This window comes from Taudactylus pleione, unplaced genomic scaffold (assembly GCF_031769625.1).
Source record: "Taudactylus pleione unplaced genomic scaffold, aTauple2 ptg000967l, whole genome shotgun sequence".
NCBI lineage: Eukaryota > Metazoa > Chordata > Amphibia > Anura > Myobatrachidae > Taudactylus > Taudactylus pleione.
In genome coordinates, this window is record NW_028285368.1 from 582,492 (window position 1) to 605,946 (window position 23,455).

Sequence of the window (23,455 nt, forward strand, 5' to 3'; positions counted from 1 at the left end):
CAGTGATGGGACAATTAGTTGCAATCAGAAGACCTATGCAGGTTTCACATAACATGGTTTCTACTTCAGGGTCCATAGGGGTTCCACAGGGTTGACCTTTGGGAATAGGTTGGGAACCAAATCTGGGCACCACGCAATTAAAGCTTTCAGCTCCCAGGATGCACTGGGTCCACTCTTCCTATAGCCCCGCCCCCAAGCCAGAGGCACCTCAGTTTTTAGTTTGTGCCCGGCCGGAGTCGAGTCACCCTTGGTGCAGGGGGGCTGCTTAGCATCTAAACTTAAAATTTATTTTAAGAGTTTTTTATTTTGTTTTTATTCTTTTTTTTACTACTCTTCAGAGCGGCAGCATCAGACTGTCCAATGGACGTCTAAGCTGCCGCTCCTGCACCCCGCCGGCGCTGCAAGGTCAGTACAGATCTGGGGATCGCAGCGGGACCCCAGAGTCTGTACTAGCTGGACTCTGGAGGAATCCCTGGGCTGCTGCTGGATCGACGGGGACAGGTAAGTCGCGTGGTCACCGCTTGCGGTGACCCGCGTGTGCATGCAGCCTTATGCCTCCGCTCTCTGGGGACAGACCGGAGGCGCTAGCGGTTGCGGAAGGCTCCCACTCCAGTGAGGCATACCACGCGTGTCCACTAGCCCACAAGGGATTATAGCGGCAGCGGAAGCCGGCATCCCGGGGGGTTAATTGCTAGCCAGGGGAGGAAGCTTTCCCTGTCTAGCGGCTCCTCCCCTCAGCTCAGCGCGCCTTTCAATACTACAGTCTGGCGTCGCTGAGCTGCTTCCGCCCGCGGGCCACGCTTCCTCTGAGGTCTCCAGGTGGCCATTTTCTCTGTGGTGCTGCTGAACTCCTAGGATGAAGTGAGCCCAGTCCCCCTGCGTACCTCGCCATTCGGTGAGTGTACACAGCGCTAAAGCCTTCCCAGACACTGAATATGGGCAGTTGAATGTAGTGACATTATGCAGTATATTATGTCATGCTAATGTGTGTATATATTTTTCTGCATTGTATGTGACTTATGCTAGTGCTGACTGTCTGCTTTTTCTCTCACCTGTCATTGTATATCTGTCCCTTTTCTTTACGATCTGCCCTAATACAGGTATACCTAGGGTGGTTCTGAGACCTCACATATATATTTGTCAATATTAGTGAGGTTGGTCACATACTGTTGCGTGCTGCACGTCGCCATATTTTAGATGGAACTGTGTGTTGCATCCGCTGATGATGGGTCCCTGCAGCTAATCTTAGCATTAGTCAGGACCAGTATAGCGCTGCTTGATTTTCCACGATGATGTCTTAGCCAGATATGTCTGACCAGGGAATAGAGCACGATACTGCACCCATTTTTGCTATCCTGCCTGCCATGTGCTGCAGGTGTGAATGCAGAGGATTTGACTTGGAAAGGGTTATGTATGAGGTGCTGGGCCCCTTACAGAATCCCCCTTGGGCGGTTTGTTTTCTCAAGACACTGACCTCCCTTGTGGATCGGCTGGCAGCCCCCAAAGTTGTAACCTACTTGGGGTTACCTCAACATGCTACCCTTCCCTCTCAGGGTATCTCGCAGTTCTTTTGATTACCACGGTGACACAGACTACCGCTCCCTACCAGGGATTTTCAAATTCCCTCAGGTAACAGTGTAATTTCCCTTGCAGGGATTACCACAACAACCAGCTGGGGTGGATGTTGTTTCTACGGAACACAACATGGCGTAATAAACGCCCTGTGGTTACTGCCCAGTTTGCACTGCTGTCTAACACAGATCGTCAGCCAAGGGGGCACTGGATGAGGTGTCGGGCTCCTTCACACGTGGGGGTGCCTAAATCAAGTATTTTTTATCCCTGCTTTGGTACTGGTGGTCATGTCCATCCTAGTTATAGAGGATGTTGAACCTGCACCTAAGATTAAATCACTCTCAGTTTAAACAATTAAAGTGTCTTCGGCTGTTTTCCCCACTCTGACTAGCGGGTGGATCACATGGCGGAGCTCGGGCAATTGCCAGATAAGAGGTATCACAAGAGCGTTTGGCCTCTTGTTTCCCATTCCCTGAGTGTCATTGTAAGTAATAGGAATCGCCTCTTGGGGTGGATTCTCATGTTACTTGTCTGATTAGGAGCGCTACTACACCTCCCATCTTTGCCCGGACGGATTCTACGGTACCGTAGGTGGTAACTTGGCCTGAAATCAATATACAAGTTTTCAGGGGCTGTTGCCCGTCCACCCATGGCTATCGCAGGGGTGGCTATTGCTATTGAGTGCTGGGCCGCTGCATTGGTAAAGCTTTTTTCTCAAAAACTTCTGGGGATCAGATGCCTTTTGTCGCTCACTTTTAAAATGCAGATTCCTATGTTGGAGCAACAACATTGGATGCCAGTTTCCTACTCTTTTTTTTTTTTTTTTTTAGGGTTTCGGCTGCGACTGTATCCGCCGCCATACCCTGTGGCTGCGGTCATGGAAGGCAGAGGTATACTCCATGATAGGCTTTAAAATGAATACACTATTTTAGGGAGATCTTGTTTGGTCCTGACCTTGACAAGATTGTAGCTACGTTGGCAGTTTCACTCTGCAAATTTCCGCCTTCAGCTACTCCCACTACGAGACCTCGGACTAAATCTTTGTCCTCTGGACAGCCTAAAGGCCAGTTTTTTCCTAGGCTGTCGGTCTCCACGAGAGCCGCCATACCCGGTACCGAGCAGAGCTGGACATCCAGACTCCCTGCTTCTGAATCCTGAAGGATGAACCTTCAGCCTGACAGGACAGGCCTTAATCTGGAGGATCCCAGAGTGAGATACCGATTTATTTATTTTTTTTTCCCCCAGTTCGCCCAGCGCTGGTGTCGAGTCACCACCGATGCTTGGGTATGAGTTGAAGTTTCTCACGGGTACGCCTTCTCATTGCTCAGACGGCCTCCCCACATATTATGCTACACAATCCCTTCTTCAGACCCGAACAAGGCCTTACAAGTCCAGAAAGCTAAACAGTCCTTGCGGTAAGCAAGGGTAATTATGCCAGCCCCGCTATCTCAGCGAGGGACTGGCTATTCTACTTTCTTTCTGGTGCAGAGGCCAAATGGTCCTCATTGGCCTTTCTTCTATCTGAAATCACTGAACCAATTCCTAAAGGTGCCTAGGTTCAGGAGGGTACCCTTACGCTCCATCTTTCAAACTATGGAACCTGGGGACTTTATGGTATCGCTGGTTATTCAGGACGTGTACCTATAGAGCCCTCTCATCAGCGATAGCTCAGGTTTTCTGTGCCACAGCAGCTCTTCCAATTTTCAGGGTCTGCCCTTTGGACTGTCCGCAGCCCCACCGGGGTTTACCAGATTTATGGTTTTTATGACCGTTCACCTGTTCTGGGTATCTGACTGCTCCTGTATCCGGACGACCTCCTGCTCTTTACAGGATCACCAGGGTACTTTGAGGCCATTTCCAGTTATCCATTGCTTCCCTTCACTAGCACGTAGGGTTAATCAACTGGGAAAAAGTTCTCCTTGAATTCCTCACAGGATTTTATTCATCTGGGAGACCGGCTGGATTCTCAGAATCGGAAAATCCTTCTGACGTCAGACAAGATCTCCACTCTTTAACTATGAGTGGACAGATGTCTCCACAGTCGACTAGTGTCGTTACACTCTGTAATGCAGGTTCTGGAATCCAGGGTGTCTACCTTCGGAAGGGTGGTATATGCTCAGTTCCTTTCCAGGCCTTTGCAAAGACTGATCCTCTCTAGATGGAACGGTTTTCTCCATGGGATCACTGTTTGGAGATACTCTCTCCGGAGGTGTGTGTCTCTATCTGGGTGGCTATGGCCATCTCATCTAGGGTAATCCTTACTACGGACGCCAGTCTCTGATGGGCTGTGACCGGTCCACACCCCTTTTGGGGCAGTTGGACGTCTGTCGATTCTGCCCTGCCAATTAACGTGTTGGAACTTTAGGCTGTCTTGGGCCCTCACTCTGGCCTAAAACATACTTCAATGTAAACCTGAAAAGATTCAGTCCGACAGTGTCACAACAGTGGCTTACATCTAGGAGACACTGGTTGTTGGGTAGCAATGACAGGAATGTCATACATTCTTACATAATCCGAGGGTCTCCTCCCAGCCATCTCGGCAGTGTTCATTCCGGGAGTTCTCCATTGGGAAGCTGACTTCCTCAGCCGTCACGACGTGCATCCCGGGGACTGGTCTCTTCTCCAGGAGAGGTTTTAACTCCTAGTGGGCAGAGGGGACCTCCCAGAGGTGGTTCTCATGGCCTTCTGACTCTACCACACACTGCCGGTGTTAGAGTCCAGCATTAAAGGTACTGAAGCAACCTTCGGTGACGCATTGTCAGTGAAGTGGACCTTCCACTTTGGGGTACCTGTTTCCTCCGGTCTCCCTTCTTCCTCGAGGTGTTCGGAAGTTTCAATCAAGACGGAGGTGCTTTCCTGCTGGTGGCTCCAGATTGCCCCAGACGTCACTGGTACTTAGATTTTCGGAGTCTCCCCATCGATACTCCGTTCCTGCTGCTTCACTATCCGGACCTGTTGTCTCAGGGTCCTTGTTTTGCCCTGGACCTGGATCGCTTGTCTTTGACTACGTCTCTACTGTGGTCCCAAGGCTTCCCTGGCTCTGTCTTCATTGAGATGATTAGAGCACATAGATCAGCTTTTGCTGGCATCTACCACAGACTGGCATACATAATTCTTATGGTATCGTACCTGTCGCTACGATCCTCCGGTGTTCAGGATTTCCAGAATTTCTGGCATTCCTTCCAGCTGGCTTGGGTCTCACCCTCCGTCTGGCCTTCCTGACAGTGCGGATCTCTACGCTGTCAGTATGGTTCGGATGTGGAATTGCTCCACACTCTGGTATCCGTTTCATCCTTCAGGGTGTTTTCTGGATTATGCCTCCCTTTGTCCCCCCTAGGGGCTCCTTGGGATTTAGTAGTGGTTCTTCGTTCCCTCCGGGGACATTCATTTGAACCACTGGCTGTGATAGCCGTTACATGGTCTATTGCTTAGGCTCTCCCTCTCTCTCTTTCTCTTATGGCGTTTGCATCCGCCAGGAGGGTGTCGGAAATTGGGAGCGTTCTCATGTGGCTCTCTCTTCTGGATGGTTCATCATGTCAGGGTGTGAGTTGCACTCGACCTGTGTCTCTTCCTAAAGTGGTTTTTAGGTTCCATATTATTCTGGAACTTATGGTACTGCCATTCAGTCTCCAGTCTTCTTGACTGGTGTGGCCTCATTGACACTGGTCCGGCCTCTCCGGATTTGTGATCCGTTCAAGTTCCTTAGGGAAATCAGACTCCTTTTTTTGTGGTCTGGGATTTCTGGTGTTCATAGGAATAGATGGCCGGTCTATAACCCAGATGTTGGCTGGATGGCTTCGTATGTCTTTCTGTTGATGCTTGTTTGTTTATCTCTGGCCGTGGGCGGCTCGCTGTGGCGCCTCGGCTGTTCAGCCTTGTTAGGTGGCCACGTGGTCTTCTGTCCACACTTTAAGGTTCTATGCATTGGTTTCCTTTGCCTCTCAGGATGCTTCTTTTGGGCGACGGATTCTCCTCTCAGCACAGGAGCGTCCCCATCCTTATAAGGACTGCTTTGGGACATCCCCAAGGTCAACCCTGTGGACCCCTATGGACCCTGCAGTAGAAAACAAGAGATATGGTAAGAACTTTTTGTTATCTCTGTTTCTACGAAGTCCATGGGGTCCACAGGGCGCCCGCCCTGACGCACCTATCTTCATATGGGCTGTTACTGGTCACTGGTTTCCCGTCTCCTGCTCTGTGAGTATGGAGTGTTCCAGTCTTCTCTCTTTCCTCCTACGGCCTTTAGCTACTTACAAACTAAGGTGCCTCTGGCTTGGGGGTGGGGTTATAGGGAGAGTGGACCCAGTGCATCCTGGGAGCTGAAAGCTTTAACTGCGTGGTGCCCGGATTTGGTTCCCAACCTATACCCCAAGGTCAACCCTGTGGACCCTATGGACTTTGTAGAAACAGAGATAACAAAGGTAAGTTCTTACCATATCTCTTGTTTTTCCCACAATAGAAATGGCTAGACACTGATAATAACTAGCTCATAACTCCCAGTGGCTCAATTACTGCAAGTCTTAATGTTTTTGAGCAATAACCTCAGTCAAATGTCGGTATGGTTGGGTCGACGGAGGTGGACACTATATTATTGCGCCTAGACAACACCCCCTCACCACCACCTTTTATGTATTTTAATATTTTGTGTGGACACAATACAGCAGGCCGGGCATGTCAGTCTTTTGCAATAAAAAGTTGTTTTTGTAGAAGAACGATTTTATCACTTGGCCCGTAACAATGTTTCAGGGTGACGTGACACAGCCAAAATTAATTCTACCATTTTTCCATAGCACTCTAGTAGAAATTTATTTAGTGAATCGCACATCGGAAATTCCTGATGAGGAGTTTACTTTTATGCACTTGTTGTACTGGCAGATGAGGAAGCTTTTCGTTCAAGTAAAATGCTTAAAATATATTTAATTCTCACAGCTAAATCCTGGGAGTTATCAGGGAGAGTATCTTTTATAACTCATGGATGACCCACAGACATTATAAAGGAGAACTTTATCATTGATGCACAAGTTAGTCCTTTTTGTTCAAAATAGTAATTTGATAGTACATTATTTAGAAAGATAGTATAAGCAATTGTTTAAACTGGGCTATGCACATCATAGCAATGTAAAATGAAAGATGTTGATGTATACGGTAAGAGCAGATGTGCATATAAAGATAGGAAATCAGGTTGGGGGGGAGTAAAAGCAATAGAATCCTGCTATAGGTCTCCTCTCTAGCCATTGCTGTAATCCTACATACACTACTGTAGTTAGTTTGTGTGTAGCATGTCTTTTATATGCTATAAAAAAAATAAAACTCCACCAGATTTTTTTAAATGACTTGGGTAACCGATATCACACCCACATACTAAATCTCAACAACCTGCTGCTGTTAGATCAGTGTTTTCAAAATTAAAGTTTAAATGTTGTTTTTCCTGTTATAGGCTATGAACAATGTGGGTTTTCTTACACTTAGATTTGAAGTTTTGGTTTTAGAGTGTGCAGACAATCCGCATTTTCATTTGATTAGTATAATGGCTAAACCAATAAAGAAAAAAATACTTTCTACTTCAGGGTCCATAGGGGGTCCACAGGGTTGACCTTGGGGTATAGCTGGATCTGGATCCATGGGCACCACGCAGTTAAAGCTTTGCTGCTCCCAGGATGCACTTGGGTCCGTCCTCCTCTATACCCCGGCCACAGGCACCTCGTTTTAGTTGGTGCCCGGCCGGAGTCGGGTCACCCTGCGCAGTGGGGCTGCATAAGCAGCCCCTAAGCTTTATTCTTTATTTATTTATTTTTTTTTTTTTTTTAAAGATTTTATTATTTTATTTTTACTGTCTTCAGAGCGGCAGCATCAGACTGTCCATCTGGACGTCTACGCTGCCGCTCCAACAGCCCCGCTGGCGCTGCGACGCCGGTACTGATCCGGGGATCGCAGCGGGATCCCGGAGTCAGTACTAGCGTGGCTCCGGGACCTCCCAAGGACTGCTGCCGGACTGAAGGGGCCAGGTAAGCCGCGTGCAGCGCTGTCAGCGCTGCACGCGGGGAAAATGCAGTCTTCATGCCGCCGGTCTCTGGGGACAGACCGGCGGCGCTAGTAGTGGCGGCGGGCTCCCCCTCTTCAGGAATACCCCGCGTGACCGCTGGCCCCCGGGGTGTAAGTACCGGCGGGGAACCGGCTTCCCCGGGGGTTTAGTACTAGCAGGGGAGGCAGCCTTCCCTGCTTCAGCGCTCCTCCCCTCAGCCCAGCGCGCCTTCTCTCATGTGTGCTGGCGTCGCTGGGCTGTTCTCACTCGGCCACTCCTCCTCAGAGCTCTCCGGCGGCCATCTTCCTCAGGCAGCATCGCAGAGCGCCCAGGCAGGCTTCCAGTGGACCAGTCCCCCTGCGTACCTCTCCCCCTGCAAAGGACAGTGTTCGCAGCGCTATAGCCCTCCCAGACACTGAATCTGGGAGGTTGATTGTAGCGGAAGGTGCAGTGAGTATAACTTCTCTGCATGGTATGTGACTTTTTGCTAGTGCTGCTGTCTGTGCTTATTTTCTACTTACTGTCAGCTTTTTACCTATCCCTTTCCTTCTCCTACGGCCCGCAGGTGCGGGGGAGGGGTGTTCTTTCTGTGTACCTCACTTATATAAATCTACGTATTTGTGAGGTCCGTCACATACTGCGGTGTGCTCCTCAGTACCATATTGTGGGCTGTTTGGGTTGCATACTTGGGAGTGCGTGGGTGTTATACGCCTTACCTCGTTTCGGTGAGACACTTTTTTTGCAAAAAAGTTTGTGTCATGTCTGATGAGGGGAATGAGCGCTCCGAGGCTCCTGTGTTGTTTTCCTGCCGACGCTGTTCAGCAGGGGTTGACGGGGCAGATTTGTCTCAGGACGGTCTGTGCGGGCGGTGCCAGTTGGTACCTGGACCCTCTAAACCCTCGGTGGCGCAGGATCCTCCGTGGGCAATGTTTACGCAAGTGCTGGCATCAATCGCGGACCGACTTGCGGTCCCGACTGCGGCCCCTTCTAGGGCGTTGCCCCAGCCTACCATGCCCCGTTCCCCGGGTGTGACTCGTCTGGTGCAGTCTCCTCCCGGGTCTCAGACTGTGGGTACTTATGCGGGTTTGCCGGTATACGTGCAAACCCCCACAGTGACGCAGCAGTCGATGGTACCTTTTCAGGGGTATCCTCAGGCAGTACCCCCGCCTTGGGTGGACGTCCTCTCCAGCTCTGTTCAGAGTCTGGCGGCTTCGTCATCGGCTTCTCAACATATGTTGCACAGTGATTTGCCCCCACGGGCGTCCAAGCGTTCCGTTCCGGCTTCACTGGCGGCTCAGTTCACGGACACGGACGTGTCTTCGGATGACGGGGAGATCCATGAAGACTCTGACTCGGATGCCGGGGCCCAGGAGATGGAGGCTAAGTCTTCCATTAATGTGCCGGCATTGGTTAGGGCGGTGCGGGCCATCCTTCATATTGAGGAGGATGTGCCCGCCCCCAGGTCAAAATACCCAAATTTTAAAAAGGCCAAGGTAGCTTCGACGGTTTTTCCCCTGTCCGATCAATTGACGGATCATATGGCAGGGGCCTGGCAGTTGCCCAGCAAGAGGTTCCAACCGCAGAAGCGGTTGGCTTCGAACTATCCGTTTCCGGAGGCTCATTGCAGGAAGTGGGAAACTCCTCCAGCGGTGGATTCCCACGTTACCCGCTTAATTAAAAGCGCTACGCTGCCTTTGCCGTCGATCTCCTCCCTGAAGGATCCCACGGACAGGAAGGTGGAGACTTGTTTGAAGTCTATCTACTCTCTCTCGGGGGCGGTGGCCCGTCCGTCCATGGCCATCTCTTGGGTGGCTAAGGCCATCGAGAGCTGGGCCAATGCTTTGGAGGATACCTTTCCGGAAGATGCTCCGGAGATCCAGAGAGCGTTGATAGGTCAAATGAGGGATGCGGCTTCCTACATTGGGGAAGCATCGTTAGACGCAAGCCTGCTAACCTCTCCGGTGTCGGCTGCAGCTGTGTCGGCGCGTCGGTCCTTGTGGCTGAGGTCTTGGAGAGCTGACGCTGACTCTAAAAAGGGACTGGAGGCCTTACCTTTTAATGGGGAGTTGCTTTTTGGTCCAGACTTGGACAAAATTGTGGACACTCTGGCTAAGTCCAAATCAGCCTTCCTCCTTTCGGCTTCTGCTCCTACCAAGGTACGGAGCTCTGCTTTTCGGTCCTTTCGGGTTCAGGGCAAGGCAAAAGGTCAGTCCTTCCCTAGGCAGTCGACGACCAAGGCCGCTTCTAAGCCCAAGAAGCAGCCCTGGAGTGCCAGGCGCCCTTCTTCCAAGCAGGAAGATAAACCTTCTGCCTGATGGGACGGGCCTCCCTCTGGGGGACCCCAGAGTGGGAGGCCGACTTCTTCTATTTGCCCAGTGCTGGCACAATACCACCACGGATGCCTGGGTTCGAGAAGTGGTCTCCCAGGGGTACGCCCTGTCTTTTCGGCACAGACCGCCCCACCAGTTTTTCTGCACGAGTCCTTCTCGGGATACGACCAAGTCTTTACAGATTCAGGAAGCTATAGAGTCCTTGCTGACAGCAGGGGTCATTGTTCCCGTTCCTCAATTACAACGAGGGACTGGGTTCTATTCTTCTCTGTTTCTGGTGCGGAAACCCAATGGTTCTCATCGCCCTATCCTCAACTTGAAGTCTCTGAACAAATTCCTCAGAGTTCCCAAGTTCAGGATGGAAACGTTACGTTCCATCATTCTGGCGATGGAACCGGGGGATTACATGGTGTCCCTGGATATCCAGGACGCCTACCTCCATGTTCCGATAGCACCTTCGCACCAGCGGTATCTGAGGTTCGCTATCCTTCAACACCATTACCAGTTCCGGGCGCTACCCTTTGGTCTCTCCACGGCACCGAGGGTGTTCACGAAGATTATGGCGGTCATGGCTGCACATCTTCGGAACCAGAATGTACGGCTACTACCGTATCTGGACGACCTCCTGTTGCTGGCGAGTTCCCCGGAGGTACTGCTTCATCATCTCCACTTGACGGTCGCTTGCCTGCAAGCGCACGGGTGGCTGATAAATTGGAAAAAGTCCTCCCTGATTCCATCTCAGCGGATGGTTCATTTGGGAGCCCTGCTGGATTCTCGGCAGCAAAGGATCTTCCTGACCCCGGAGAAGGTCTCCCTGCAGCTGAGGATACACAGTTGCCTGAGCAGTTGCTGCCTGTCGGTCCATTCGGCTATGAGGGTTTTGGGCTCCATGGTGTCAACATTCGACATGGTGGAATTTGCCCAGTTCCATTCCCGGCCTCTGCAGGGGCTGATTCTATCGGAATGGAACGGGTTACCTCACCGGATCCGCTCTCAGTTGCTGGTGTTGTCCCCGGAGGTTCGGCAGTCTTTGGCTTGGTGGCTTCAGACAGCTCATCTGGTCGAGGGGCGTCCCTTTTGGATCCCGGACTGGGTCCTGCTCACGACGGATGCCAGTCTTCGGGGTTGGGGGGCAGTGACCGGCTCGTTGTCACTTCAGGGTCGTTGGTCTGCGGAAGAAGCTCTTCTTCCCATCAACATTCTGGAACTGCGGGCGGTTTATCGGGCCCTGCAGTCGTCCGGTCCCGCTCCTTTACGGACGGGCGGTTCAGGTGCAGTCCGACAACGCCACCACGGTGGCGTATATCAACCACCAAGGAGGAACGCGAAGTCGGGCAGCAATGTCGGAGGTGTCTCGCATCCTTGCTTGGGCGGAGTGTCACATTCCAGCGATCTCGGCAGTCTTCATTCCCGGAGTCCTCAATTGGGAGGCGGACTTCCTCAGCCGTCACGACGTGCATCCCGGGGAATGGTCGCTTCACCCAGAGGTGTTTCAGTTACTCGTGGACAGGTGGGGGCTGCCGGAGCTGGACTTGATGGCCTCCCGTCACAATCACAAGTTGCCCGTTTACGGGTCAAGGACAAGAGACGCAGGCGCCAGTCTGGTAGACGCGCTGTCGGTGAAATGGACGTTTCACCTGGCGTATCTGTTTCCTCCGATATCCTTACTTCCTCGGGTTCTGCGGAAATTCAAGCAGGACGGCGGCACGCTCGTGCTGGTTGCTCCAGCGTGGTCCAGACGTCCTTGGTACTCCGATCTGAGGTGTCTCTCCATCGACGCTCCGTACCTTCTTCCTCAGCGTCGGGACCTGTTGTCTCAAGGGCCCTGCCTTTACCCGGATCTGGGTCGGCTGTCTTTGACGGCGTGGCTCTTGAGACAGCCGTCTTGAGGTCTAGGGGTTTCTCCAGTTCGGTCATTGGTACCATGCTTAGGGCACGCAAGCCTGCCTCCGCACGGATTTACCACAGGGTGTGGCGCACTTACTTTCAGTGGTGTGAATCCAGAAACTATGATCCTCAGGTGTTCCGGGTTTCCAGAATCTTGGAGTTCCTTCAATCAGGTTTGGACCTCTGCTTACACCTGGCCTCTCTGAAGGTTCATGTGTCTGCTTTGTCCGTGTGGTTTCAGCGACGGATTGCTACACTACCGGATGTTCACACCTTTTTCCAGGGTGTTCTCAGGATACAGCCTCCCTTCGTGCCTCCTGTGGCTCCTTGGGACTTGGCGGTGGTGCTACGGGTCTTGCAGGGTCATCCTTTTGAGCCTCTTGAGGTGGTGGACCTCAAGTGGCTGACGTTCAAGACCGTTTTTCTCCTAGCAATTGCTTCTGCCAGGAGGGTGTCAGAGTTGGGGCCGCTTTCCTGTCGCCCTCCTTTTCTGATTTTTCATCAGGACAGAGCGGTGCTCCGCACTCGTCCTGAGTTTTTGCTCAAAGTGGTCTCGAAGTTCCACATTAATCAGGAACTTGTTGTGCCAGCTTTTCAGTCGCCTGATCTTTCAGCTGGTGAGGCTTCCTTAGATGTAGTCCGGGCACTTAGAATCTATGTGGGTCGGACTGCTTCGGTTAGGAAGTCGGATTCTTTGTTTGTCCTCTTCGGTTTTCACAAGAGGGGTTGGCCTGCCAACAAGCAAACGTTAGCCCGTTGGCTTCGTTCCGTTATTTGTGAGGCTTATGCACAGGAGGGTTTACCTGTGCCAGCCTCTGTTAAGGCTCATTCCACTCGTTCTGTGGGTCCCTCTTGGGCTGCTAGACGTGGCGCCTCCGCTGTTCAGCTGTGTAAGGCGGCCACTTGGTCTTCAATTCAAACGTTTTTGAGGTTCTATGCGTTTGACATCTTCGTCTCTCAGGATGCATCCTTTGGGCGCCGGGTACTCCTTTCAGCACAGGAGCGTCCCCGCCCTTAGTTGAACTGCTTTGGGACATCCCCAAGGTCAACCCTGTGGACCCCCTATGGACCCTGAAGTAGAAAACAAGAGATATGGTAAGAACTTACCTTTGTTATCTCTGTTTCTACGAAGTCCATAGGGTCCACAGGGCGCCCGCCCTGACGCACCTGGCTTCAAATGGGCTGTGTGGCTGGTCACCGGTTTTCCGTCTCCCATTTCTGTGAGTATGGTTTCTTGTGTGTTCCAGTCTTCCTTCTCTCTGTTTAGTCTCCTCCTCCGGCCTTAGCTGCTTACCAACTGAGGTGCCTGTGGCCGGGGCGGGGTATAGAGGAGGACGGACCCAAGTGCATCCTGGGAGCAGCAAAGCTTTAAGTGCGTGGTGCCCATGGATCCAGATCCAGCTATACCCCAAGGTCAACCCTGTGGACCCTATGGACTTCGTAGAAACAGAGATAACAAAGGTAAGTTCTTACCATATCTCTTGTTTTGTCTCCCAAAAATTTAGCAAAAATAAATACCATTTCAGTGCTTTTGACCTCTAGAATTTTTCTTTTTTTGTTTTAAATGCTTCGTTTGGTAATCCTGTATCTTTGCAGCAATTGGAAAACAAAAATATAATGTCTGAAACATGCTTCATGGTTTAAATTGTGTTCTTGTTCATTTCTTTATTCTAGGAATACCAAACTGCCTTTCCAGACATCCCAATCGGCTACTCCGGCCATGAAACTGGTATTGCGATTACAGTTGCAGCTGTAGCAATTGGTGCCAAAGTGGTTGAGCGGCATGTAACACTAGATAAGACTTGGAAAGGAAGTGACCATCAGGCTTCATTAGAACCAAATGAACTAGCAGAGTTAGTGAGGTCTATCCGACTGGTAGAGAAGGCAATGGGCTCTACAGTAAAACGTCTCTTGCCTTGTGAATTGGCTTGTCACACCAAGGTAACCTCAACATTTGTTATGATCTCTTCTTACTCCTTTATCCTACTGGAATCCTGAATTTTATACAGCCTCCAAAAACAACAGTTCCCCTTGAAATAAACCTCTCTTGAACCTGGGGTTCTGCAAGTGAAGATTTACAAGATATTGTTTAGAATTACTTTTATTTTTTTTTATTCAATAATTTCTGGGTGGTTTTGTAGAAAAACACAAGTTTTCAAAGTATTTTTAATATATTAAAATGTATTTAAAAAAATATGTATCTAGGGGATGTTTTGCACACGCCCATCCCCCCCCCATGTCCATAGGTCCCAATTATAAAATAACTTCCCACCCCACCATTGGAAATGGGCCACCTGGCTGGCATAAATCCTAATAACATTACCCCTCCACACTCCCTTAATAGAAAAAAAAATCCCTGTTTTATAAAACACCCCATCCCTGTAAAAATCCATTATCCCACCCAGTGACCATTTTAATCTTTTATTATTCTTATTATTTTACCCCCCGACCCCCTCCCTTAAGAGAAGAGTGCAGCGGAGCGTGTGTCCCCCGTACTGAAACTGATCTCTGCACAGACTGCTGCATCACTGCCTGGGGTCTGGGGAGTCTGAGGAGAACGTATCCGGGGCACAGAGCAGGGCGTTGCAGTCGTATGTGATGCAACCTTGCCAGCTGAAGCACAGCTGGCTCCGGTCGCATCATATACGAAGTTGCCAGGTAAGTGGCTAAAGCCACACTACCCCTTATCAGAATCAAGCTAAATTGTCCTTAACACATCCACAATACATTGAGTGTCAATAAAAATTCATGTGCAAATCAACTACATCATAAAAACATCTTACCTAAGAATCTCCAACAGTGCACTTTAGTTTATGCTGTGTATAGTGGTTGGAAAGAAACTATTTTTTAATCAACTGGTACAACATATCGAACTATACAGTTTATTTAGGGGCAACCTATTAAATACCCCATCATTTGGGTGTGACATATCCGTAAGTATTCCATACATCTTCCTTAAAATCCTCTCATCATACGCCTAAAGAATACTTGCTTAATTCTAACCCGATCGTACACACACATCTGTCCTAACCACCCTCTCCTTTTATTTAACCACAAATGTTTACTAAAATGTCCCTACACGTTTCTGAAGCACACATTTTCGTTCTAAATTTATTTTTTTTGTTTTTATTTATTTATTTCTACTTCAAGGTCCATAGGGGGTCCACAGGGTTGACTTTGGGGTATAGGTTGGGAACCAAATTCGGGCACCACACAGTTAAAGCTTTTAGCTCCCAGGATGCACTGGGTTCCACTCTCCCTATAACCCCACCCCCCAAGCCAGAGGCTTGGTGTCCGGCCGGATTCGGGTCACAGTTAGTGCAGGGGGGCTGATTAGCAGCCCCTAAGCTTTATTTTATTTTATGAGTTCACAGGTTTATTTTATCGTTTGGACTCTTCACAGCGGCAGTGTTGGACTGTCCATAGGACGTCCAAGCTGCCACTCCGTCACCCGCCGGCGCTGAGATGCCAGTACAGATCTGGGGATCTCAGCGGGACCCCAGAGTCTGTACTAGCCAGACTCTGCGGGTGCCCAGGACTGCTGCCGGATCCACGGGGAGCAGGTAAGGTCGTGTATCACCGCTTGCGGTGATCCGTGCATTTAAAATGCAGTCCAAGGCCTCCGGTCTCTGGTGACAGACCGGAGGCGCCGGCAGTGGCGGCGGGCCCCCCATACCCCGTGTGTCCACTAGACCACCAGGGACTTGGCGATCGGCGCTGGGAGGCGGCGTCCCGGGGGTTAATAGCCGGCCAGGGGAGGAAGCCTTCCCTGTTGTAGCGGCTCCTCCCCTCAGCTCAGCGCGCCTTTTAGTGTCTAAAGTCTGGCATTGCTGAGCTGCATTCCTCCGCGGGCCACGCTGCTTCTGAGGTCTCCGGCGGCCATTTTCTCTGATGGTGCAGCAGCAGACCTTCGGTGATGGCGCTTGGTCCAGTCCCTCACCATCAGGTCAGTGTACACAGCGCTATAGCCTTCCCAGACACTGAATCTGGGTAAGTTGAATGTAGCGATTTTTGCAGTATTTTAAATGTTATGCTTATGTGTGTGTCTCTCTGTCTCTCACATGTGACTTTTGCTAGTGCTGACTGTCTGTGCTTTATTCTCTCACCTGTCAGTGTATATCTATCCCTTTTCTTTCTATCTGCCCTGATACAGGTGTACCTAGGGTGGTTCTGAGACCACACATTTATACACTTGTTAATATTTGTGAGGTTTGCCACATACTGTTGCGTGCTGCACGTTGCCATATTTTAGGTGGAACTGTGTGTTGCATACGCTGATAATGGGTCCCTGCAGCTAATCTTAGCGTCAGTCAGGACCGGTATGGCGCTGTTTTATATTTCCACCGAGATGGTTAGATATGTCTGACCAGGGGAGAGAGCGCGATACTGCACCCATTTTTGCTATCCTGCAAGTCATGGACTTCAGGTATTAGTGCGGAGGATTTGACTCAGAAAGGGTTATGTATGCGGCGCCATCTGGTGGCGGGCCCCTTACACGACCCCCCTTGGGCGGTTTGTTTCTCAGGTTCCTCTCCTTTGCGGATCGCCGGGTGGGCCCTGTTGTCGTAACTCACCTGGGGTTACTTCACCATACTGCCTTTTTCATCTCGGGGTATCTCGCAGTTTCATGCACTTTACCCCTGTGACACAGACTATCGCTCCCTGCCGGGGTTTTTTCAGAGTACGTGAATTACCTCTGATACCACAACGGTCTGTCATTCCCCTTGCAGGGCTTACCACAACATCCACCCTGGTGGATGTCGTTTTCTACGAAATACAAAATGGTGTGATATACACCCTGTGGTTACATCCCAGTTGGCTCTGCCGTGAACTGGATCATGTATTGGGCTCTTTTCCTCTTACTTGAAATCAGCTCCCCCCATGTATTATCTCTGCTTCGGGGCTGGTAGCCAGGTCCATTCTGGTTATATAGAATGTCGATCCTGCGCCTGTATCATACATTCCCCATTTCTGCCCAGCGGGTGGATCTCATGGCGGGAGTCTGGCTATCGCCAGATACGAGGAGTCACAAAGGCCTCCTGTTTCCCATTCCCTGAGGTCATCACAAGTAAAGAAATGTCCTTCTGAGGGGGGATTTGTATGTTTATCGTCAGATTACAGGCATTAATACGCCTCCCATTCCGGCCTGGACGGATTTTACGGATCCGTAGGTGGTAAATTTGCCTGAAATCAATATACTCATTTTCAGGGGCTGTTGCCCATCCTACCATGGCCATCGCATGGTTGGTTAATACTATTGCATACTGGGCTGATGCATTTGTAACGTTTTTTCCCCTCCAACACGTCTGGGGTTCAAATGTCTTTTGCCGCTCACATGAAATATGCATAAGTGATATGTGGGAATACCTACATTGGATGCCAGTCTTGTAACCTTCAGGGTTTCGGCTGCGACTGTATCCGCTGCAATACCCTATGGCTGTGCTCTGGGAAAGCAGAGGTGCAGACACCATCTATGGGGAAGATCTTGTTTGGTCCTGACCTTGACAAAATTGGTGCATCATTGGCAGTATCACTAATGGCAGGATACCGTCTTTAGCTACTCCCACTACAATCGGACTAAATTTGTTAAGTCTTTTGGTCCTCAGGGTCAGCCTAAAGGCCTGTTTTTTCCTAGGCTGTCGGCCTCCACGGGGGCCATCATATCGAGCAGTCCTGGACTTCCAGACGACCATGCTTCTGAGCCTAAGGATAAACCTTCAGCCTGACGGGACAGGTCTACATGTGGGGGATTCCAGAGTGAGATACCGACTTTCTCAGTTCACCCAGTGCTGGTGTCAAGTCACCACGGATGCTTGGGTAGGAGTTGTAATCTCTCACGGGTACGGCCTCTCATTGCTCAGGCGGCCTCCTCACAGGTGTTGTTACACGGGCCCTTCTTCAAACTCGATCAGGGCCTTACAAATCCAGAAAGCTATACAGTCTTTGCTGTAAGCAGAGCTATTTCGGCCAGCCTCACTATCTCAGCGAGGGACTGGTTGTTCTACTTTCTTTCTGGGGCAGTGGCCGACTGGTCCTCATTTGCCTATCCTCTGTCTCAAATCCCTGAATCAGATTCCAAGGGTGCCTAGACTCAGGAGGAGTCCTCCATGCTCCATCATCCGATGTTTGGAACCTGGGGACTTTATGGTACCTCTGAATTTTCAGGACACGTACCTACGGGTACATATAGAGCCCTCTCATCAGCATGGGCTCAGGTTTGCTGTGCCACTGCAACACTTGCAATTTTCAGGCTCTGCCTTTTGGGACTGTCCTCAGCCCCACTGGGGTTTACCAGGTTTATGGATTTTCTGACCGTTCAGTGTATCAGACTGCTCCAGTATCTGGGCGGCCTCCTGCTTTTAGCAGGATCACCGAGGTATTTTACCGCCAGGTCAGGATAACCGTGGCTTCATCTCGGCACAGATGATTAATCAACGGGGAAACAGTCCTCCCTGCATCCCTCACAGGGTATTCTTCATCTGGGAGCCCTGCTGGATTCTCAGAATCTGAGAATTTTTCTGGCGTAAGTCAAGATCTCCACTCTTCAACTAGGAGTGGGCGGATGTCTACGCAGTCGACATATGTCATTACTCTCTGGGATGCGCTGTCAAATATCCAGTGTCTACCTTTTGGAAGGGGGGAATGTGCTCAGTTCCATTCCAGGCCTTGCCATAATTCATTCCCTCTCCCTCTCTCTCTCCCCCTCTCCCTCCCTCTCTCCCCCACCCACCCAGGAGAGTGTCATGTGGCTCCCTCTTCCGGTTAGTCCACGATGTCAGGGTTGTGAGTTGCAATCGCCCTGTGTCTTTTCCTTAAGTGGTTTTTAAGTTCCATATTATTCTGGAACTTATGGCACTGACATTTCGGTCACCAGTCCGCTTGGCTGGTGTGGCCTCCTTGACTGTGGTCCAGTCTCTCCGGATTTATGTCATCCGTTCTAGTCCTTCGGGAAATCAGACTCCTTATTTGTGGTCTTTGGATTTCACAGGAAAGGATGACCGGCCAATAGACTGACATTGGCTAGATGACTTCGTATGACTATATCAGGGGCCTACACATAGGATAGGCCTTTCTGTTTCTGTTGATGCTTATTCTACTCGAGCTGTGGGTGGCTCGCTGTGGCGCCTCAGCTGTTCTGCCTTGCAAGGTGGCCACGTGGTCTTCTGTCCAAACCTTTTTAAGGTTCTAGGCATTGGTTTCCTTTTGCCTCTCAGGATGCTTCCTTTGGGCGACGAATTCTCCTCTCAGCACCGGAGCGTCCCCACCCTTTTAAGGACTGCTTTGGGACATCCCCAAGGTCAACCCTGTGGACCCTGAAGTAGAAAACAAGAGATATGGTAAGAACTTACCTTTGTTATCCTGGTTTCTACGAAGTCCATAGGGTCCACAGGGCGCCTGCCCTGACGCACCTGGCTTCATATGGGCTGTTACTGGTCACCGGTTTCCCGTCTCCTTCTCTGAGAGTACGGTTATTGAGTATTCTAGTCTTCTCTTTTTCTTTCCTCCTCCGGCCTTTGGCTACTTACAAACTGAGGTGCCTCTGGCTTTGGGGTGGGGTTATAGGGAGAGTGGACCCAGTGCATCCTGGGAGCTAAAAGCTTTAACTGCGTGGTGCCCGGATTTAGTTCCCAACCTATACCCCAAGGTGGACCCTATGGACTTCGTAGAAACAGAGATAACAAAGGTAAGTTCTTACCATATCTCTTGTTTTTTTACACCACCTATTTGGAAATGGCTAGTCCATGATGAATCATTTGAAATGCTTATTCCATAAAGACTTCACCACATCCACAGCCTGACCATCCAGGACTAGTGAAAAAACTGCCTATTTGATCTCCTAATTTCAACGATTAAAATGTAATAATTAAATGATTTTCATGGTTCCATTTTTCTAACCTGTGTAATCCAATTTTATTAAGGTGTCCATTGCTGAAGCTTTGTGTGCTGCCTCATGTTCTCCACTTTTTATCATTTTAAGATGGGGATATGTGAATGCAAAGACAAATTACACACTGCAATCTCTTGTCCCCACCCTCATTTCTGGTCAGGCTGTAAGTGGAACTAAGGAGCCCTGGGAAAAACAGCTGCAAGTTGTAGCTCCCACGGCTCCATCTAGGAGGAAGATAATTTTCGTAAACTCTTTTTACTAGTCTGTAGTGCATCTTTAAGATCTTACGTGATTTGCCAGTTTACTTGACTGGAAACTATTACATCCCTGACTCATTGAATGAGTGGGACTTGATGTAACGTATAAAGCATTTCCTTGTTCCTACAATTAAGTTCCCAGAACATTTTGTCATAGGTAGAGATGGAAAACAAGATGTTTGTTGCATGTACCCTATTTAGAATAAATTGCCTTTTGCTTGAAGAAAGTTAGTCCTGTGTTACAGATGTGTCCTCATACATCTAGCCTCCTTGCGTGCTAAACAGCCCTTCCATTTGCGCCATGCCGTGGCATGACTCAGTAGCGCCGAGCGTCTTTTTGTGCATCTTTATAACTTCAAATGCGTCTTACTCTCATAAAGATGTGAGTAGTTAGCACAAGCAGCTTCTGCTGATTAAAATGATATGCAGCATGCCTATGTTCTGTGTGCAGCTGCGGGTGTATCTGCATGCTAAGCGCTACATTACGGTTTCAGCGGCTGTAACACTAACACAGCATTTCGCATGCAGATGCACTCGCACATAGAACATAGGCACGCTGCAAATCATTTTAATCAGCAGAAGCTGCTGTGCTAAATATCGCTATGTGATTAAGTTGAAAAGTCGCACAAAAAGATGCTCAGCACTACAGAGTCATACGGAGCTCCCGTGTTGTGTGGCGCAACTTGTAGCACATGGAGGATCGATGTATGTGGACACTTCTGTACTAGAATAAATTCAAAGGTGCTGATCCTATTAGGTGGGAGGGGTGGGGGGGTGGTGATTTGCTGCTGCAATTGAGTAGAAACATTGACAACTGCACCACAGCTCTCCCCGCTTGTGGACTGCTCTCATCCCGGGCTTACAGATTTTTGTAACAAGGCCTAAGTGCAGGCATATAACCGCGCTGTGAGGGTACTCGCTGCTAATGGGGTTGATCCCGCCGAAAATATTAAATATTGGCCCAGTGTCTGCTGGGTAACCTCAGCTGCTCTGCTCTCTCCCGTCCCATTATAATTGGCCCCCATTTCTGCTGCTGTACTACCCAATGACTGTGGCATGTACATAATGCCTATTATGTATGGCACTCTTAGTGAGAGGTGGGACCCATACTGTGCATATTCGGTGTGATGTGCAGTCACGCAATGCGCCTCTAATAGAGGTCATCACCTAATTCCGATCAGCACTGATTGATAACCATAGACGAACGGACTGTGCTTAGGACTATTTTTTTACTTGGACCAGTTTTACATTTACTATTGAGTTCATCCATTTTTTTTTATTCTGTTCAATTCAGAGGATGGAAGGATTTTTTCTGGATATTTTACTTTGTAGTTAGATTATTTTCCTGTATAAATCATCCATTTATGATATTTACCAATTGCAGGGGACAATTAAATTGTTTTGGGCACCCATAGCTGCCGTCTAAAGTGAAGGGTGTTATCCAGTACTTTGCACGACCAGTCCTGTAATGGCTGCATTCTTGCACCGAAGTGCATGGGATTAGCTGCATAAAGTGGCTTCTCCTGTGTTAAGTGCCGGACACGCCTTAATTGCAGCTTAATTGGCACCCAACCCTAAAACCCTACTTTAGGCGGATTTCTGCACGCATTTTAGGAGGGTGCGAGCAGCAATCCGCAATAAATACAACCTTGGGGCTGGGCACCGAAAACAAATAAATGGCTCCATTAATTTTTTTTGTCCTTTTTTAATGTAATGTGTGTGTGTGTGTGTAATATTTTACAGGGCCAGCAATTCCCAAAAGATTTAACTCTGCCCCTCTCCCCACCACCTTTGGGGATCTTTTGATAGAAAATGTAGTTGGAAGACTTACATATGTGTCCTCAAACACTATTGCAGAAGTTGTGCCAAACAGCCCTCCTCCTGGTATATGAGGACACATCTGTACTAGCACACATATAGTATACTATGAAATAATAGATCTATATCTATAATTAGAGAAGAGGCTTGGGAGCAGCAGCGGGGATGAGTATCTTGATCTGTAGGAGTCCCTGGCAACCATGTTCTTGGGTGAGAGGATGTTTGTATTTAGCTGGTTTTCTCCTGAAGGATATTTGTAAATATTTTACTTATTTATTGCAATGTATCACTTTAGATAAATGTAATTTGTGTCTTTCAGCTTGGTAAATCGGTGGTGGCAAAAACTAAAATCCCTGCAGGCACTGTGATCTCACTCAACATGTTGACAGTGAAGGTGGCTGAACCACGTGGCTTCCCCCCTGAGGAGATTTTTGACCTTGAAGGAAAGACCGTTAAGACAGAGATAGCCGAGGATGAGGCTGTAACAGAAGAAGCAATAGAGAACTACAACACGAGAACTAAATGTTAATAGAATTGAAAGTTTGAGCACTATCTAAAAGGTGTTTTCTGGTTGCCTTTTACCTTACCAGTACACGTTATATGTAGAAGTCAGTTGCACAGGTTGTTGGATCCTTTTTGTAACAAACTATTCGGTGGCATGCCAGATCGTGTTGCTGTACTAGAGCTGTTAAGTCTAAATGGCGGAAAGTGCTGTCCGTTGTAAGGCTGTGAACCTGCATGGCAATCACTGTTTTGTAAGCAGATTATCTTTGGAAATTAGAAAATCACAACATTTTGTGGATGATTGTTCTAGTAGTTTTGATTATATACATGCATAAAGAAAATATATTTAAAAATAAAATTCGGTGGTTGCTTTAATATGTATCTTTTTGCTTCCTAGAGAAATAATTTTACACCCCCGGTGTTGTAAGGCTATGCTTAGCCTATTGTTTGTGAGAGATTACAGGATTTCTCATTCATGTAACGCTTGCATAGAATCATTGAACATTTTAATGCATGAAATAAAACTTAAAGGTGTAATTTAACATTTGATTCAATCATAAGTTTACAGCATGTTTACTGGGATATCTTAATTTTTGCTGGGTATTTTCATAGCATGTTCACATGTCATGCATCAGCATCTGTAACCACAATCATTTTGAGACATTAAACTGCCTTTTAATACCAAGAAATTTTGAATGCACGATTTAGCATCCCAGGGACATGTCAACATTTTTTCTGAATGCTCTAGGAAGACAACTGAATGCTATGTAACCGTTCAAACTTTGCATTTTCAATTTGTTACCAGTTTCTTGCACTTTGTAAAGAGGATACATTTTCTGAATAAACCATCCTTTGTGAAAAGGAATTTGTCAAGATATTAAACTGTACTTTTATTATGTTAAGACTTGTACACTTTTTTTTATACTTTACAAAGATCTTTTGGAATTCAGATTTTATTGCACAAGAGAGGAAGGAATAACCTATTTTCAAAGCGATGTTCTCAGTCCTCATGCTGCTTTTCTACATGAAGGGATGCAGGAAATCCACAAAATCTATATAAGAATCAAAATATATAACTGGGAGGAGAGGGGACACCTTTTTGTTTGGACAGCAAGCTGCAGTCAGTGTTAATTTACAAAGTGCTTAATAGTTACAGCCAATCACTTCTGGTTTTATA

At 48.7% G+C, this 23,455-nt stretch overlaps 1 protein-coding gene across 1 annotated transcript in view; it reads left to right on the plus strand.

Moving 5' to 3' along the window:
• Positions 1–23,180, plus strand: part of NANS (N-acetylneuraminate synthase) — a 50,314-nt gene extending 27,134 nt beyond the window's left edge. Inside the window, exons 5-6 of the mRNA XM_088460096.1 lie at positions 13,486–13,752; positions 22,094–23,180. Coding sequence (XP_088316222.1) covers positions 13,486–13,752; positions 22,094–22,303 — 477 coding nt within the window. The 3' untranslated portion in view covers positions 22,304–23,180. The remainder of the gene's footprint in view (positions 1–13,485; positions 13,753–22,093) is intronic.
• Positions 23,181–23,455: the final 275 nt, after the last annotated feature.